General features: G+C 40.4%; 1 protein-coding gene across 3 annotated transcripts in view; it reads right to left on the minus strand.

The window, feature by feature from the left end:
* Window positions 1-15,999, minus strand: part of UGP2 (UDP-glucose pyrophosphorylase 2) — a 39,686-nt gene extending 23,687 nt beyond the window's left edge. Inside the window, exons 1-3 of one of the 3 annotated variants that reach the window (XM_048842683.2) lie at window positions 15,879-15,999; window positions 6,270-6,397; window positions 4,614-4,721 (exon numbers count right to left, since the gene is read on the minus strand). In XM_048842683.2, the coding sequence (XP_048698640.2) occupies window positions 4,614-4,721; window positions 6,270-6,383 (222 nt within the window). In that variant the 5' untranslated portion in view covers window positions 6,384-6,397; window positions 15,879-15,999. Of the gene's footprint in view, window positions 1-4,613; window positions 4,722-6,269; window positions 6,398-14,241; window positions 14,653-15,754; window positions 15,858-15,878 lie in introns of those variants that run through there. The other 2 variants (XM_048842685.2, XM_048842684.2) reach the window with 2 other exon arrangements.
* Between the last annotated feature and the right edge of the window lie 601 nt (window positions 16,000-16,600).

The following is a 16,600-nucleotide window of genomic DNA, read 5'->3' on the forward strand; positions in this document are numbered from 1 at the left end:
AACATTATTACCTTTATCAACAAAACTTGTAATCTTATAAAAAAATCAAGTTAGTTCAACAAGATCTATTTTCTATAAACCCATGTTGATTGGCATTAATTATATTACCCTCCTTTAATTCTTTATTATTCAAGTCCCATATCAGCCACTCCATTATCTTGCTCAGGATTGATATCAGATTGACAGTTCTCTAACTACCCAGTTGTCCCATATATCCTCTTTATATATTGGCACAACATTCACTGTCTTTCAGTCTTCAGGAACTTCCTGGTGACTTATTGGAAAAAAAAAAAAATTAACTGTCTAGTGAGCTCCTGAATCAGCTCTTTGAAAACTCTTGGATACAAGTTTTCCAGACCTGCAGATTTAAAAATGTCCAACTTTAGTAGCTGCTGTTTAACATCTTCCTAAATTACTTGTGGAATGGAGACAGTTGTTCCCTCTCTCCAAACAGAGAACAGAAATGTACTGAACACTTTGCTTTTCTCCTCTATTATTGATAATTCTACCATTTCTATCTAGTAATAAACCAATACCATAGTCGAGATTCTTTTTGTTCCTTATACACTTAAGCTCTGTTGTCCTTAACTCTGCTGGCCATAGATTTCTCATGTCCCTTTGCTTCCCTTATCAATTCTCAGCTTCTGATTTATATTCATTACTCACTACTTCCCCTTTCTTCCATTTGTTTGTTTTTATAGCGGCCTTCATTTGCACTCTAAGCCACATTGGATGTTTTAACCAATATGGCTGTCTTCCTTGATTGTGTTTTTTTGGCATCTAGTAAAGTGTTCTTAAACAATTTCCAGTTATTCATATTTATCGGATTTAAATTCTTCCTCTTAGCTGATTTAGCTCATAGTTGTTTCCAGCTTTGTGAAATTGGCCAAATTAAAGCACAAAGTACGTATAACTGGTCTGCACTTCATTCTGTTTGCACATTAAAAATATGGTCAGGTCACAAGTGTACCTACTATAAATTTTTAGTTCTGTGTTCAGTTCCTCTTTCTCGGTCAAGATAAGGTGTAATGTAGAATTCCTCTGTGTTGGATACAATACTTTTTGAGTTAGGAAACTATCATCTATAATATTTAGAAATTTCAAGGATGTTTTGGTACCAGCAACATGAGGCATCCAGCATAGATCACTCATATTGAAGTCCCCCATAATCATGTAGCTTTTTTTCCCTTCACATTGTAAATAGGTGAGTAAGGAGCCAATCACCCTTTCTTTATTGTGATTTGGCGGTCTGTCCTCCACTAACACATCTTGTGCTTAGGACACTGATCCATAAGCATTCAAGAATCACTTTCTTCCGAGTTATCAGTGACTTGGAAACTCATAATGCCACCTTTGACAGAGAGCCACTCCCCCTCTCCTTTTGCCCATCCAATCCTTCCTAAATAGATTACCATGGATTTTAACATTCCAATCACAGGAACTATCCCACCAGGTTTCAACAACAACAACTAGATCAAATTTCTGCTCACAGATCAGCAATTCCAATTCTTCTTGTTTGTTACCCAGGCTCCTAGCACTGGCACATAAGAAATTATTTGATTGCCTCTCCATGTCCTCTGGTTCCTTAATTAATTTAGTTCTCAATATCTTGATTTTGTGATGACAGCTCATATCTTCCCTTTGTTTACTGTCCTCTTTTGTTATTTAAGACCCTCCTATTACTACTACTTTAATTTGGGACTTGTACACATTACCTAAGGGACAAAGCCATGAGTGACACAGAACTCCAGCCATAAAGATATCAGATCTCAGCAATCATGCTTTGGACAAACTTAGAGTTCAGCTTTACATGCATTATTAATATGCAGTTATTAGAATATTAACTGACAATGTAGGTGCAGGTAACTGTCATACGACAGATTAGATATTCAATATGTCACAAGCTGTAAAAGCTTGAGCTCTCCTTTGTTGTGACAGCAATTGGGTTTTGAGCCTTTAATACTAAACTTAAGGCAAGATACTTTTATACACACAATTTTTATAAGATTTTTTCCTTGGATACAAATAGAAAATGAATTTCAAGGGGTAACATGAGGCAGTTTTACCATCATTCATATGCAAGAAAAAATATTGGAATGAAGCTATAAGCTTCATGCAAGCTCCAAACAAACCTGGTGGAGAAAATAAAGCTGTTTATTAGAGCAATAAGGTACAACTATTATACCATGACACCAGAGACAAATTTATTTAACTAAGAATAATTATGTAGTAGTAGGAACAGGGAAGGAGGATTTTTTCCCCCTAAAAATGGTTTGTTTACCTCAATGGTATTTATAAAGTAAGTAGTTTGATTCAGAGTTCATGGTAGGTAAGGGGATAATAGCTATGGTTTTTGAGCAAGGCACCTGAATAATCTAAGTGGCATGATGATGCAGAGCTATGGAATGAAACAATTTTTAAAAAAAAAGTGATCATAGGTCACATGGACAGGCTGTATGGCTGAAGGATGTTTAGTCACCAGGTGAAGAACCAGCGAAGCAGAAGACACGTGAGATACTCATTTCCCTCCCCCAACATAGCCCTTCTTTCAGCCACAAGCTAAAATGACCCTTCTATTTGTGCTTTGAGAACAGACACTGAAATTTATATCATAGCCCTCCAACTGCTAAATATTAATCAGCAATGACTAAGATATTGCTGAATTGACATTTTATTTTATAACTGCCTCCAGAAGTCATACCAGACCCAAACTGAAGAATAATCATACTGGTACTGGCCTCTGCACTGTATACAGCTATTTTTCTATAGTACTGGTATCTGGTACATGGGGCAATACTGGAGGTACATTCTTCTCCCACCAGAGAGACTTCACACAAAGTAGGACAGAGTCTCCTAGACTTTAAGGCCAGAAGGGACCATTGAGATCATCTAGTCTGACCCCCTCCACACTACAGGCCACAGAACCTCACCCACCCACACCTGTAATAGACCATAGCCTCTGGCTGAGTTACTGAAGTCCTCAAATCATGAAAATAAATTTTCAAGTTAAGATTTGGAAGAAACGTAGGGCTTGTCTACACTTAAAATGCTGTAGCGACGCAGCTGCACTGCTGTAGCACTTCAGAGAAGACACTACCTATGCCAACGGGAGACATTCTCCCATTGGCATAGGTACGCTAGCTCCCTGAGAGGCAGTAACTAAGTTGACTGGAGAATTCTCCCATTGATCTAGTGCCGTCTATACCGGGGTTAAGTCCGTTTAACTGCGTCCCTTAGGTGGGTGGATTTTTCACACCCCTGAGCAACGTCGTTATACTGACCTAATTTCCTAGTGTAGACCAGACCTGAGACTCACTAAAAGGGTATACCTACACTGCAAAGTTGTCAACAAAACCTGTGTCTTTCACGGGTACTTAACACCCGCCTCCCCCCCCCCCCCCGCAAAAGACAAAAGTTTTGCCGACGCAAGTGGCAGTGTGAATGCGCCTTTGTCGGCAGGCCGACAAAGCTAACGCTAACGCCGCTCACAGGGCTGGAAGTATTTTGTTGGCAGAAGTGCCGACAGAGTACCGACAAACAACATTTACACACGCTGACTTTTAGCGACCAGGCTTGTCGCTAAAAGCTGCGTGACGTAGACAAGCCCCAAGACGTCATCATTTTTCACCACCACTTTGGACAGCAGCTTCAGCATCTATTTCGCAGGCAGCTGAACAGCCTGCTTTTCAGTTGCAAAGTGAATCTTTAATTCAATCACTGCTGACAAATAGCATAGGGGCAAACAATGCCAGTCAACTCATGAGGATACTAACATCTCGTGACTGCAATTCAGTTTTAATAGACCAGGTTACTGTTCTGGGAGAGCAAAAATTCTCGCATTTATAACTAAAGGTTAGATGTGTAAACAGCCAAGAAAGAGCCTAGGGCCACAGATGAATTGATTAAAAACAGGGTTTGGTTCAGTGAACAATGCTTACCTTTATAGAAACACTTCTGGAGAAAATCTACTGTTTTTTGTTGCACCCTCTCACTTCAAAAGTTAATTTTTTCCCCCACTTTATACAATACTGCAGGGAAATTGTACTCTTTAAACAACATTAACTGTATTCCTAATTCTTTGATTTTATATAAACTAAACTACTGTAAAGCAGAAAAAGTTTTGAACTATAAAATCCAGGCCACTTACCATATCTCTCTTTCAAAATATTTAGTAAAAACTGATGGTCAGAGACAATCTCATCTGGGATTTGCAACATGTTTTCATTTGGGGAAGGGGTGGGATGGAGACTCTAGATGCCCTACATACTCCCGACATAACAAATTACCTTTCACTGCAAAGCATCAGATTAAACACAAAAGTTATATTTATTACCATTTTCTTTAGGCAATGGACAAGTCAACAGAATAATACTAGGGGAGAACTTATGTACATATGTTAAGCAGGACCTTATTCATGATGTTCATGAATATGTACAACATAGACCCATGTTTTAGTTCTCTCTGCAATAAAGATTTATTTAAATTTTTATTCCACTTTACCTTAAACAAACACAGCAATTATTTGCTTTGTATTGTTGACAATATATTTCAGTGCAAGCAGTGATTACTAATTTTAAGATCCCATTGGCTGTTGTCATTTTATTGCAACTTACAGAGTCTTCTGGAGGTCTCTGAATCTTCCCCCAGTCCACAGAAGGTCCCTTTTCTTGCAAGAATCTGTGGAATAGCTTCTTAAACCCTTCGAGGTCTTTTTTAGTGTGCTACAAGAGGGAGAGAGTGGATGAGTTTTAGAAATAATGGTATTTTGTGTTTACATATTTTATCACAAAAGCATTTTACAAACCTGATGTACAATCTGTTCATAAGAATCATTCATCCAACATTTAAATGCAGCCAACTTTGGGGTGAAACAGAGCAACACTGCGTAACACCTTAGGACAGGAACCACAGAACACCTTATCCCTGAAACTGCAGGGAGAATTTAGGTGGGAAAAAATGGCCAAAGTTTTCAAACCTAAGTGCCTATAGTGCAGATCCTAAATAAGTACTAAATCTCACTAAGTTAATGGTTCTGAGTATCTACAGCTCCCACCAAAAAAATCAGGACACTTATTTGAAAATGTTGGCAAATACATAATTACCTAAATTAAGTTTGACCAGGACCTCAAGGTATAATGTTCCTATTCCTTTGAGCATGTAGGATCTTTAATAACCAGAAATGGTGAAAAGTTCAGTAATAACTCAGAGGCAAGTGCAACCCTCTGAGTCACCAGCATCACTTCCTTCAATAACCTAAGTTTTCTTGGAAGTTGCTCCTCCACATAGGGTCCAGGCCTAACCCTACTCTTTTCAAGATTACACAGAATCACAGCACATTCTAAAAGTAGGAATTATATTAGTCTGAGTACACAACTGCAGTCATATACCAAGCATATTGTCCTTACACTAAAGATCCATTTAAAAAAAAAAAAAAAAAAACTTGAGAGGGAAAGACTACAAAGTCATCCTCAGAAATTTCAGAGAACAGTCAACTTTGTGTGTGTCTTGCTAAAATTTTCAGTTTCGATCAACAATCACTGAATAAAAAGGTGTTCACGTTGACTACTTTGTCACATTTCAACAGCTTGACTGTTACTCTACTTCTGTTCTCTTCTAAAATTGGCTCAGTTTTTAAAAAATTCAGAGTAAATTCAGGTGCTCTTCCAAGCACCATGAGAAGTGATTAAATTCTCTAAACTAAGTGAACATTTTATGTTCTTGGACATGTTTATGTGGACTATTATAAACATTTACATATTTTTATAATTTCAGTTTCAATTTGATTGGGGAGGGAAAATATTACAACTTGAACACCTTCACTTTTTCAAATTCTTCATATTCTTTCAATTGAAATTTAAGTTTTATGTACAGTATGGAACCACTAGCAATTAGACTATTGGTTAGTTTATGTAGTGTATGATTTAAAAAAATTTAACAGAGAGGGATAGTCTTATTTTTGTATCCATTGACGACATGCTTTTTCAAACTGTGGAGCAGGAGAGGGGGAAAAGGTGTGGAGAAACAGGTTTTATTTGTGAACGTTTCCAGCTACCAATTCAATAATTCATTAGCTTGGTGGCCAAAAACCTTGAGTACTAGTCCACCACATTCAACCCTTAAACTAAGAATCCTCTCTCTTCCCCGTCTTCCTATTTTGTACCATCTCTTCCCTATTATGTATTTTGGCCAGTCTCTCTCTCTACAAATGAATTTAAACAAGAGAAGTTATATAGAGGCATTTTCAGAGTTATATCTTTTGTAGTCCTTACCTCTAGCTCATTCTGAGGTGCAGTTGCAAGTATTTTGTCAAGTTCCACTTTCATTGAATATTCCAGTTCTTGTCGAATGACTTCTTGAAACTGGGATGTGCCAGCTTGAGACATTGCTTTTCTGTAATCTTTTTTAAAAAGATAAGAAAGAAGTTGAAGGGTGGGAAAAATCATACGCTCACTAAACTCCAAGCAATTTGTTTAATGCATCTAAAAGCAGCAATGCTGTAGACATCTTTAAAAAAAAACAAAAACAAACATATAATCCAGACTTGTTTTGTTGCTGTATTAGTGTACCCAGAAAAATACAAGTGGCCCATCAAAAATCTCTTATGTATAAATACCAAGTAGTTTGGAAGAGAACAAAAGGCATAGAAAAGCAAGAATAATTTCAAGAAATAAAATTGTGGAACACCCACAATCTAGATACAAATTTCTGTGAAGAGAAACTTGGACTCAGTCAACTGCATCATGATATTGTACTAGAATAGCAAAGAAAATATAATAATGCTCTTCAGCAATACATGTTTGTTTTCCACAGTGTGCATTTAATAAAGTCTAACCTGTCTGACCAAAAATAAAAAATATGTTGTAGTAATCTAGACAGTAAACTTTCAGGCTGTCTTCAGTTAGTCAGTTCCAGGTATCTGTCTACATAACCTGTCTTTATCATGAGCATTTTCATACTGTAATATGTTACTAAGCAACCTAAAGAAATAGTTTGCCTATCACTTCAGCATGCACTTTGCTGCTGAAAGCTGATCATTATTCATATTTACAGAGAAATAAATGATCAATAAGGTCTGCAAATATTGATCCATAGTAAGTCAAAGGGTAAATCAGAAAATAGTTACTGCCACTTTTTTCCCCCCTTCACTGTTACCAAAATAAGCATCTTGGACATGAGTGTAATCTCAGAAAAGTCTGTTTAATTTAATTTCTGCGGATTCCCTTAAGCAATCACTTCTCTGTAACAGAGAGAAAAACTATTGCCAAATATAACTGGGATTTAGAAACATCCTGAACAGTTGTTTAAGGAGGAATAGGAAAAAGCAGCTTCAAATGAAGTGAGTTGTATTTACAAAGATTATTTAGAGAGGAAGCGGTGCTTAAAAGAAAAGTTTATATAGACTAGTCATTAAAATAAAATATTCCACTGAAATATTTTTGTAATAATGCAAGAGGCACATTTATTTTAATAGTGAAATTGTTTATACAACTCTAAACTGTGTCAGAATTCAGTGACTGTGTAATTACAACTTGGAAGCTCACAGTAGCCATTTTCCTGACTGCACTGTCTTGCAGGTAGGAAAAAAAGAGTGCTGCAATGCACATACTGTGGTGCAACATGGGGGAAATGTAAGTCCAGGACACCTGCTACAATTCCTAATCACTAAAAACAAACATTTAATTTTATAGAAAAAGAATAAAATAGCCTTTTAGAACCTATTAACTACATTTTCCCCTTTTTAATAATTTTCAAATGTGCATGCAGCTCTTCTTTTAAAAGGAATTCTAGTATTTATTCCTACAATAAAATAATTGTCTACCAGTTTATTACTTTTTTAAAAACAACTGAAAGTGTTATTTTTTCATGCGCAGTTTGAGTTGATGTAGCAGGTTCCTTTACAGAAGCTTAAGCAGCATCCCAAGATGCAACACACTTTGTAAGTGTTTGTAGTCTTTGATACATGTTGTAACATATGTCTCCAAATTCAGCAACAACTTTAGGACCCAATCTGTACAAATCAGGATCCCATATATCACATATCAGAAAAAACAATGCAATTACCAAATTCCCAAAACAGAGTACTGTTCTTGTGAAATACTAACTACGTTTAAAAAAGCAAGTTAACTTATCCAACCTTATCCTTATGTTAGAAAACCTTGTTAATTCACATTGAATGGGAGACCCATTGCAAGTCACTGAGTATTACGACTTTGCACATAAGGGAATAAAACAAATTTTGTGATTTGTGATAATACTTCTAATCAGTGTTTTGTAATATATTACTAAAATGTAATTACTCTTACAGAATGAGACCTCACTAAAGTACTAGGCTATTAATTTTTTTGCTGAAAAGTTAGGTCAAGCTGTTGCTTTGTGCATGTGCGACCTATGAAATGCGGAGATTAGCAGAGTCCTGACTACACAGCCTTTCTTCATTCTAACTCTAAGCACCCAGAATCACTGACTTTGAAGGCCTTGTCTTCATACACTCAATTTATTTAAAAAAAAAAAAAAACACATTTAAATCTGAATATAGATGACACTAGTTGTAGTTTTAGCATGTTAGCTGGTCAGGATAAACCCCAGGCTTTACTCAAGCAGCAAGTAAGTGCCAAAATCACAACTTGGCTTATCCACATTAGAATTTTAATGTGTGGTAGTGTTTTGGGATGGAGGGTGGAAGGCAGAAGGGGTTAAGTGCACACAAAGTCCAAAATTATTATACTTTTAAAGAAAAAAGTTATGGAAGTGGAAAAGTTATTTTTAAAATTTAGCTTATTAATAGTCTTGTCAAAACAGAAAAAAGGCCATAGTATGTTGTTTGTTGAAAAGACAAATACATGTAGGTCCAAAACTGAATCCAACTTAGAATCATAGAATATCAGGGTTGGAAGGGACCTCAGGAGGTCATCTAGTCCAACCCCTTGCTCAAAGCAGGGCCAATCCCCAATTTTTGCCCCAGATCCCTAAATGGCCCCCTCAAGGATTGAATTCACAACCCTGGGTTTAGCAGGCCAATGCTCAAACCACTGAGCTATCCCTCCCCCCTTTAACTGAAGTTAAACAAGTCTGGTAAGATATTACAGGTGAAATGGCAAGGATTCCTAAAGAGTGCAGAGTTATAAGAGAAATAGTTTTGTGAATTTCAGCTCCATTCCATTAACATTAAGCTATAAGTGAAAGCTGAGATTTTTGTCAATACGTGGTCTTTTTAAAGCAATGTATATATGTTTAATGCAGCATCAACAAGATTTTTTTTTTTTTTGGTAATTGGTGCATAGAGATGTATAAGTGCACGTGTTTAAGGGAAACATATAATTATTCATTCAGATGAAGACTGGCCTTTATGTTGGACTACATATGTGTTTAAATGCTTTGCTGAATAAACGCCATAACCCTATATTTTCTGCCAAATGGTCTGTAAAAGTTTATTACCCTGTGTTATTTAATCAAAAATAATGGAATTATCAAAAGAATGTTGTTTAAATGTACAATATGACAAAATAAAAGAACACCTTCACGTTCTACTGCTTTAAGTATTTAATTGCAAGCCACAAGATTTCTCTCATTGTTACTAAGGAAGTTTAAGAGCCTAACAGGATTTAGCGTGAGCAGGAGAAAGCCATAATTTCCTATGCTTCTAAGACAGGGGTAGGCAACCTATGGCACGCGTGCCAAAGGCAGCAGGCAAGCTGATTTTCAGTGGCACTCACACTGCCCGGGTCCTGCCCACTGGTCTGGGGGCTCTGCATTTTAATTTAATTTTAAATGAAGCTTCTTAAACATTTTAAAAACCTTATTTACTTTACATACAATAATAGTTTAGTTATATATTATAGACTTATAGAAAGAGACCTTCTAAAAATGTTAATGTATTACTGGCACGCGAAACCTTAAATTAGAGTGAATAAATGAAGACTCAGCACACCACTTCTGAAAGGCTGCCAACCCCTGCTCTAAGACCTTCCCACAAAGAGAATTACATTCATGTGTCTGCAACACCACTGCCCAAAGCAGAGTGAAATAAACACACTGCTTGTCAGTTTCATGTCGCTGCTCATGCTAGAAAACTGGTGGGAGGGAAGGAAGGAGGGAGACCTACTGTTGCTAATTGCTACCATATTTCATGATCTTGTCTTTTTGTTCTGTGTTTGTACAGCACCTAGCACAAAGGAGTCCTTGCCCATGACTAGGGCTCCTAAGAGCTACTGCAATACAAATAAATAATCCATTTTCTTTGGTATATAACTGTTCATTTCCAACTTTAACTTCTATAAAGCTAGAGCCCTAATCATGCAAACACATACAAGAGTAACTCTACATATAAGTAGATCATCACAGGGTTACTCCTGTGATTCAAGTTACTCACCTATCGATGCCTCAATCCTGCAGGCATTTGGGCTAATCTAATCCAACACTAAACCCAAGCAATTGTTAAATTTACCAGCCCAGGCTCATGGCTGCTCCCCCGTATTGATAACAATGACAGAGAAAAATAATTTTACTTGCCTATCTAAACATAGTTAATAGCCACAGATAAAAAATTTTCAGGACTATAATGAAAGGTAATAACCATAAAATGAGTTGCATAAAATGAGATTGCACACAAAAGCACCTGATAATTGCAAAAGCAATCTATTAAGACTACATTGTCAGATGTCCCAATTACAAATAAACACAAGAGGGAAAAGAATTCTTGTCTTCCAAGTCATCTGCAGCTACCTCATACTTTAGTGGGCATGCTCTGTTTAAACAGTTGTCTGAGGTCAGACTGGGGTGAGATTAAAAAGTGAATGACTGTTCACAGGAGTGGTCAATGTAGAAAATGAGTGACGCAATATGAAAGTCACAGTAAGGGTTTGGAGTTTCAGAGAAAACTAAGTTTTGAAGGTTAACTGGCTGAGATCTTATTTTATTAAAATTCTTTAGTTATGATACAGCAAAAAGCTCACCCCCAAATACCTCCTGCATGCATGAGTGGCCTTTTATCGTGTAAATGAGTAAAGTGGTTGAAAGGTGGAGAGTCCCAACTCAAGGCGTATTTATCCCTAATTCCTAGTATATTTTTAATCTTTGTTGTTTTCATTTGTGATCCTTTTCAGCAACCCCCAAATGTAACTATTGCATGTAATGACAGTTATTTTAACTGCCAGGAAACCTTGTATGTGCTACAGACCAAAAAAGTAGTTTAGACATTGACACTTGCCTAAACCTTAGTGATAAATTAGGCAAAAATAGTAAACAATAGGTTTTATTACCCTGCCAAAAATCAGAATAAAGACACACGCTCATTTAGGAAATAGTTTGGACTAAAATTCCAGTCCAATCTCAACACTAACTACTTTTTATATTGGAAAGCCTGTCACTAGTGCCTGTTTGTTTAGTTTTTTAAGGGTTCACAATTCAGCCAAAAAAGAGAATGTTTACAGTGGCTTGGAACTTGGCATACAATGTCCCAGAAGGAAACCATGGTTCAAGAAACTTGTTGTGGCTAATACCTACTTTTAAGAATCTTTTAAATCCGTTTGGTGTTATGAATTTAGATGATTGCTTGTTCAGATTATGCACAGTGAAGGCTGTCCATCAGGGTGGATTTGATTTAAATCACTAGTCAGGAAGACTAGATTTAATCATGAATTTCTACATAAAAGTGCATTCTTGTTGGTTGTTGTAAGCTTAATACATATTCTTCACAACTCAGAGAAAAATGAGATAGATGAGACCCAAACTGGGTCTCTTTTACAGCCTGCTGCTATTATTGGTTTTCCCTTCTAGTGAGAGAATGGTATAGTAGATCTCAAATCAATGAAGGCTACACTCCGAAAGACCTCAAGACTCCTGGAATATGCTGCTCAATTTCACTTTTGTTTCTACTGCCTGTCCCTCCCTTCTCACATTTATCTCCAGACTTCTTCTCCTTGTCCAGATCTATTCCACCCCCAACAACCTTCTATTCATTAAACTTTTTGAAACTTTGCACTTTTAGAGAGGTAAGGGATTGACTCTGTGTACACTAATTTGCAGAGGGACAATAGGGTTGAGGTCTGTTATTTCTCACCTCTATATATTTATTTTAAAACATTTTTGCTCTTAACAAGCATGTTATCTCTGGAGACACAAATCCACAGTTTGAGAACTGCAAAACTAAGCATCTCTGATGGTATCTTCTAGACTTAGCACTGAGTCTCATTGGGTAGATAGAAAAATTAACCTAAATAATCTATACAGAAGCCCCATAAGATTGGGTCCCTAATCCATGAACTACTGGAACTCATTTACAAAACTTTTCTTAAACATTACATGAATATATTGTCTCATATTATAGAATTAGAATTTGTAATCCCTATTCCATTATGAAATATCTTTGAGCTATAATGTATCTTTCTTTAGATATGCTTTTTGAGGAAAAAACCTTTTATCAAAAAAATCCAATTTAAATTAAAAGAAATCAGATTTTTTTTCCACCCTGCTGTCCATGTGAATTAAGTAAAGAACAACTAAACCTCAAAAGCACTCTCAGGAGTTCAGGGCACTCTATCTCACAGGATGAGATTTTAATAATGTACATTCTCTAATATAGTAAAATAACCTTGTATTAGTTCATTCCATTTTTTTAAAAGCCTTCCGTATCCACCCACTCCTCACAACCATCTTCTTTGATTTTCTTTTTTATATTGCTAAAAATAACATGTGTTTTAAGGATGTAAGCGAACATTCCACCCATTATAAGATATATGAAGCCATTCTGCTCAGGCTAATACTCTATGTTCACGAGCTAAGAAGCAGTTTTGCTATTAACATATAGCCAGTTTAGATTTTAAGCTTAAACACAAAGATTTCTAAGCCTAGTGCTGATATTATCATAGTGAAAAAAAATTTGACATTAGCAGCGCAGACTAAATTTCCAAGTGTTTTAATATTGATTTAAACAGCAGAAAAAAAAAATTTTAAATAAGAATTTGTTTAGATTGTCAAATTCTAGGCAAATAGTTTTTAAAACCTGTTTATAGAATTAGAGAGGTTTCTAAAGTTATCAGTTTCATAAATGATACCACTTTTCTACAAGATGGCCATTTCCAGCAGTAGGCTGAGAAACGTCAATTGTAATTTTAAGACACTTTTTAAAAAAAAGTATGTGACACCTTAGAGACTAATCAATTTATTTGAGCATAAGCTTTAGTGAGCTGTAGTTTACGAAAGCTTATGCTCAAATAAACTGGTTAGTCTCTAAGGTGCCACTAGTACTCCTTTTCTTTTTGCAAATACAGACTAACACGGCTGCTACTCTGAAACCTTTTAAAAAGAGATACATTTTGCAGTTTATTAATGGTGAAAAGTGGCTTATCACAGTAATTCTCAGACTGCTGACTTGAGGAAAATGACTAGGTTTCCCCCTTTAATTCACCACATTCTGCTGGGATGTCACAGGGTGACTGCAAACAGTAGATGCATTTACATAGTAAGTGTTCTGCAATGCCTAGGCACACATGCAGAGTTAATAAGACTTTTTTTCAAAGCCAATTTTTTTTACTCAGTCTTCTGTACAACACATTTATACATACATACAGAAGACAGGGTTATCACTATTACCTTTACGATAGGAGGCTTATTTTGTTGACAGGCCTGAATTTGCTATGTACTTAAAGCACAGACATGCGATTTGTTTTTATTTTCAAAAATCTTCTTAAGAATCAGTTCAAAGGAGGAAAAAATGCAACAGCAATGCGAAGTAATTTCGCCTCCTCAAGTGACCTCTCCTGATCTAGCCTTGTTTCGCAATAAATGAATCTGAAACTGACAGACCACGTATCCGCACAGAGCGAGGAGACGGCCAGAGCCTACCCGAACCTCCCAAAAGGGAGAACAGACACACAAGCTCAATAAATAAATGAAGGGGAGACATTTGAGCATTGCGATACTCCTCCGTGGAGCTCAGATCTCGTCTGTTATTCACTACAGATACAGCGGCAGCTGCCTCAACTCGGTTTGACTGTCGCTGCAGTAAAACGGAAAAGAAACATACACAGATAAGCGAGCCCAGCCAGGACATATTGGCCGGCTCCTATCGTCAAATTTAGCAACCACCAAAATCTTGCAAAGGGTAACTCTACAACCGATCAAACTGACGCGTCCAAGCCCCCACCAACTATGCTGCCAGGACTACAGGGAGCTATTGAAAAAATAAATCAGCCAACATGCAGAGCTGAAGCTGCTCAGAAAAATAAAAACACACCCACTTACCTTGTGCAAGTGACATTTTTTCCGTTCTTTAATAAAATTAATATTTTCCTTTTATAAATAGAGAATTTACCAAAATTACACTATCAACGCCAGGAGAGGCAATTTTCCCCGTCGCCCCCTCGTGTAGAAGACGTTTCCCTGTCTGGTTTAGTCAACCAGTTATACAGTATCAATAATTTAAAAAGGTATTTAATCACTCCCTTGGGGGAAGAAAACTCCCACCAGAGAAGCCGCCCACACACTCAAAAAGAAAATTAATAAAGGAACTGGGGGGGGGGGATTTTTCCTCCGCTCGGTTCCTCCCAGCTTCTTCCTACACTTGTCCCCTGCAATATATGGCTCTTAGTCTTGGAAAACTGCTTAAAGGTAAACGCACAAGAATTTAAATTTCATCAATGAGAGAGGCGGACCTAAAAGCCTCTCCGCTTCAGCACCCCGCCCCCCGGGGGCAGGACTGCAGCAGGAATGGGGCGGCCGCCGGCTCAGGCTGTTGCTTTCGCACTGCCCCCGCCCCCGCCCCCCGGGGACTCACTACAGCCTCCTGCCAATAGCAGGTTCCCCAGAAAACCCCCCCAGCAAACAGCAGCAGCTGCTCCTGAGTCCACCAAGGAACCCGCCCCGCCCCTTCCCGTTCAACCAACCCCCCACCCCACCCCACCCCACCCCACCCCAGGTTAGCGAGAGGGCTCCTTCCATTTACTAGCCGGATTCCCCGCCTGTCCCCACACCCCCGCTATGCTGCTGTGTGGGGCTGCTAGTGGCTGATGGGTCTGTCGCTCCTTCCCAGCCCATAGTTTCAGTGAAACCGGAGCGGGCGGCGGCTGGGCTCGGCCTTTCCTTTGCCCTAAAGGGCAGGGGGGGGGGGGCTCACGTATCACACTTGGCTTGGCCCATGCACCTCCTCAGCTGTCCCCCCACAACCCCTCCCCCACAGCCGCCCGCTGCAGGGGGAGAACAGTGGGGTGGCTTCCTCAGGCAGGCCCCCTTCCTGCCAGCTTCCTGGGGGGGGGGGGGGGGGGGGGAAGCAGACAGAGGCAGGGCTGGGTCCCCACAGCTAGGAAGAGAAGAGAAGAGAAGAGAAGGAAAGGGGTGGGGGGGGGGTAGCCGCAGCCCCTCCCCCCCAGCTGTGGGGGGAAGGAGAAGCGTGCCTGGTCCCTGGCCCGCCTTAACACACGCCCCCCCCAGGTCTGTACGGCTCCCGCTAACTCCACCTCCCCAGGCCGGCAGGGAGGAGCGCGCTGCGGCTAGGGCCACACCCGGAAACCGCAGCGCGGCGGCGGGCTGGGGGAGGCAGCCGGGGACAGGCTCGGGGCAGCCTCTCCCGGCTCCCCCGACACAGGCGATGGGGACGGACCCTCCCCCACCAGGATTACGTCACGTGTCTCCCGGCCGGCTAGCCCCCCCCCCCCCGCCCCGCCCCGCCATGCCGCGGGCTCCCAGCGCGGCGCCCCCGACAGTGACCCAGGCGCCGGGGCGAGGTGCAGCAGCCCCGAAGCCAGCCCGAGATACGCACCTCGTTGCGGCACAGCCGCGCGGGGTGGGGGCTAACGCGCAGCCTAGGGCGACTCCCTGAGGGGTGTATTGCACAAGAGGGGTTCTCGCTCCCGGGGGGGGGGGGGGGGGCGTCACGCACTCACTTCGCTCCGGGCGCCGCCGCCAAGCGGAAGTGCCGCCTCCGGGTCCGGCCCAGGCAGGCCACAGGCCGCGTCGGCCGCCAATCAGCGCGCGGGGCGATGGCGGGTGCCCGCCGCCGCCGCCGCGCGCGCGAGGGGGGGTGCACGAGCCTCCGCTGTAGCTGGCAGGAGCTGGTGTGTCCCGCCGCGAGCGAGGGGCCCCGGCGCAGCCAGCGCGAGCCGGATTGTGCGTCTCACGCGCCAGCGACTGGAGCCGGCGGGGCTGGGGTGGGAGAGGCAGGACAGGGCGAAACACCGGCTGGGGGAGGCGGGGGGTTGAGAAGCGGGTGTCGCACGAGCCATCCCCGCCACGGCTCGTGCATTGAGGAGGGCCAGCAAGGGCCGCACCTGGGCGTGTGCGGGGGGGGTCACAGCCGCAGTCACTGAGCCAGATTCATTAATGGGGGCTCGTGGCAACAATGAGGGATAGGGTAGCAAGTGGTGACAGTTCACAGGGGCGGAGTAAATGATCCGATGAGTATCAACAAAGTTCTCTGTAGCCTCCTGTTTCAAGATTTAACATTTCTAATGTAAGTAATTTATAGGCATTAACAGCCCAGCATCTGGGTTGCCCCATATGCAAGTTTCTTGGACATTGCATTTGTCATAAATATAAAGGGAAGGGTAACAACCTTCCTGTATACAGTGCTATAAAAATCCCTCCTGGCCAGAGGCCCAATATCCTT

This window comes from Caretta caretta, chromosome 3 (assembly GCF_965140235.1).
Source record: "Caretta caretta isolate rCarCar2 chromosome 3, rCarCar1.hap1, whole genome shotgun sequence".
Lineage (NCBI taxonomy): Eukaryota > Metazoa > Chordata > Testudines > Cheloniidae > Caretta > Caretta caretta.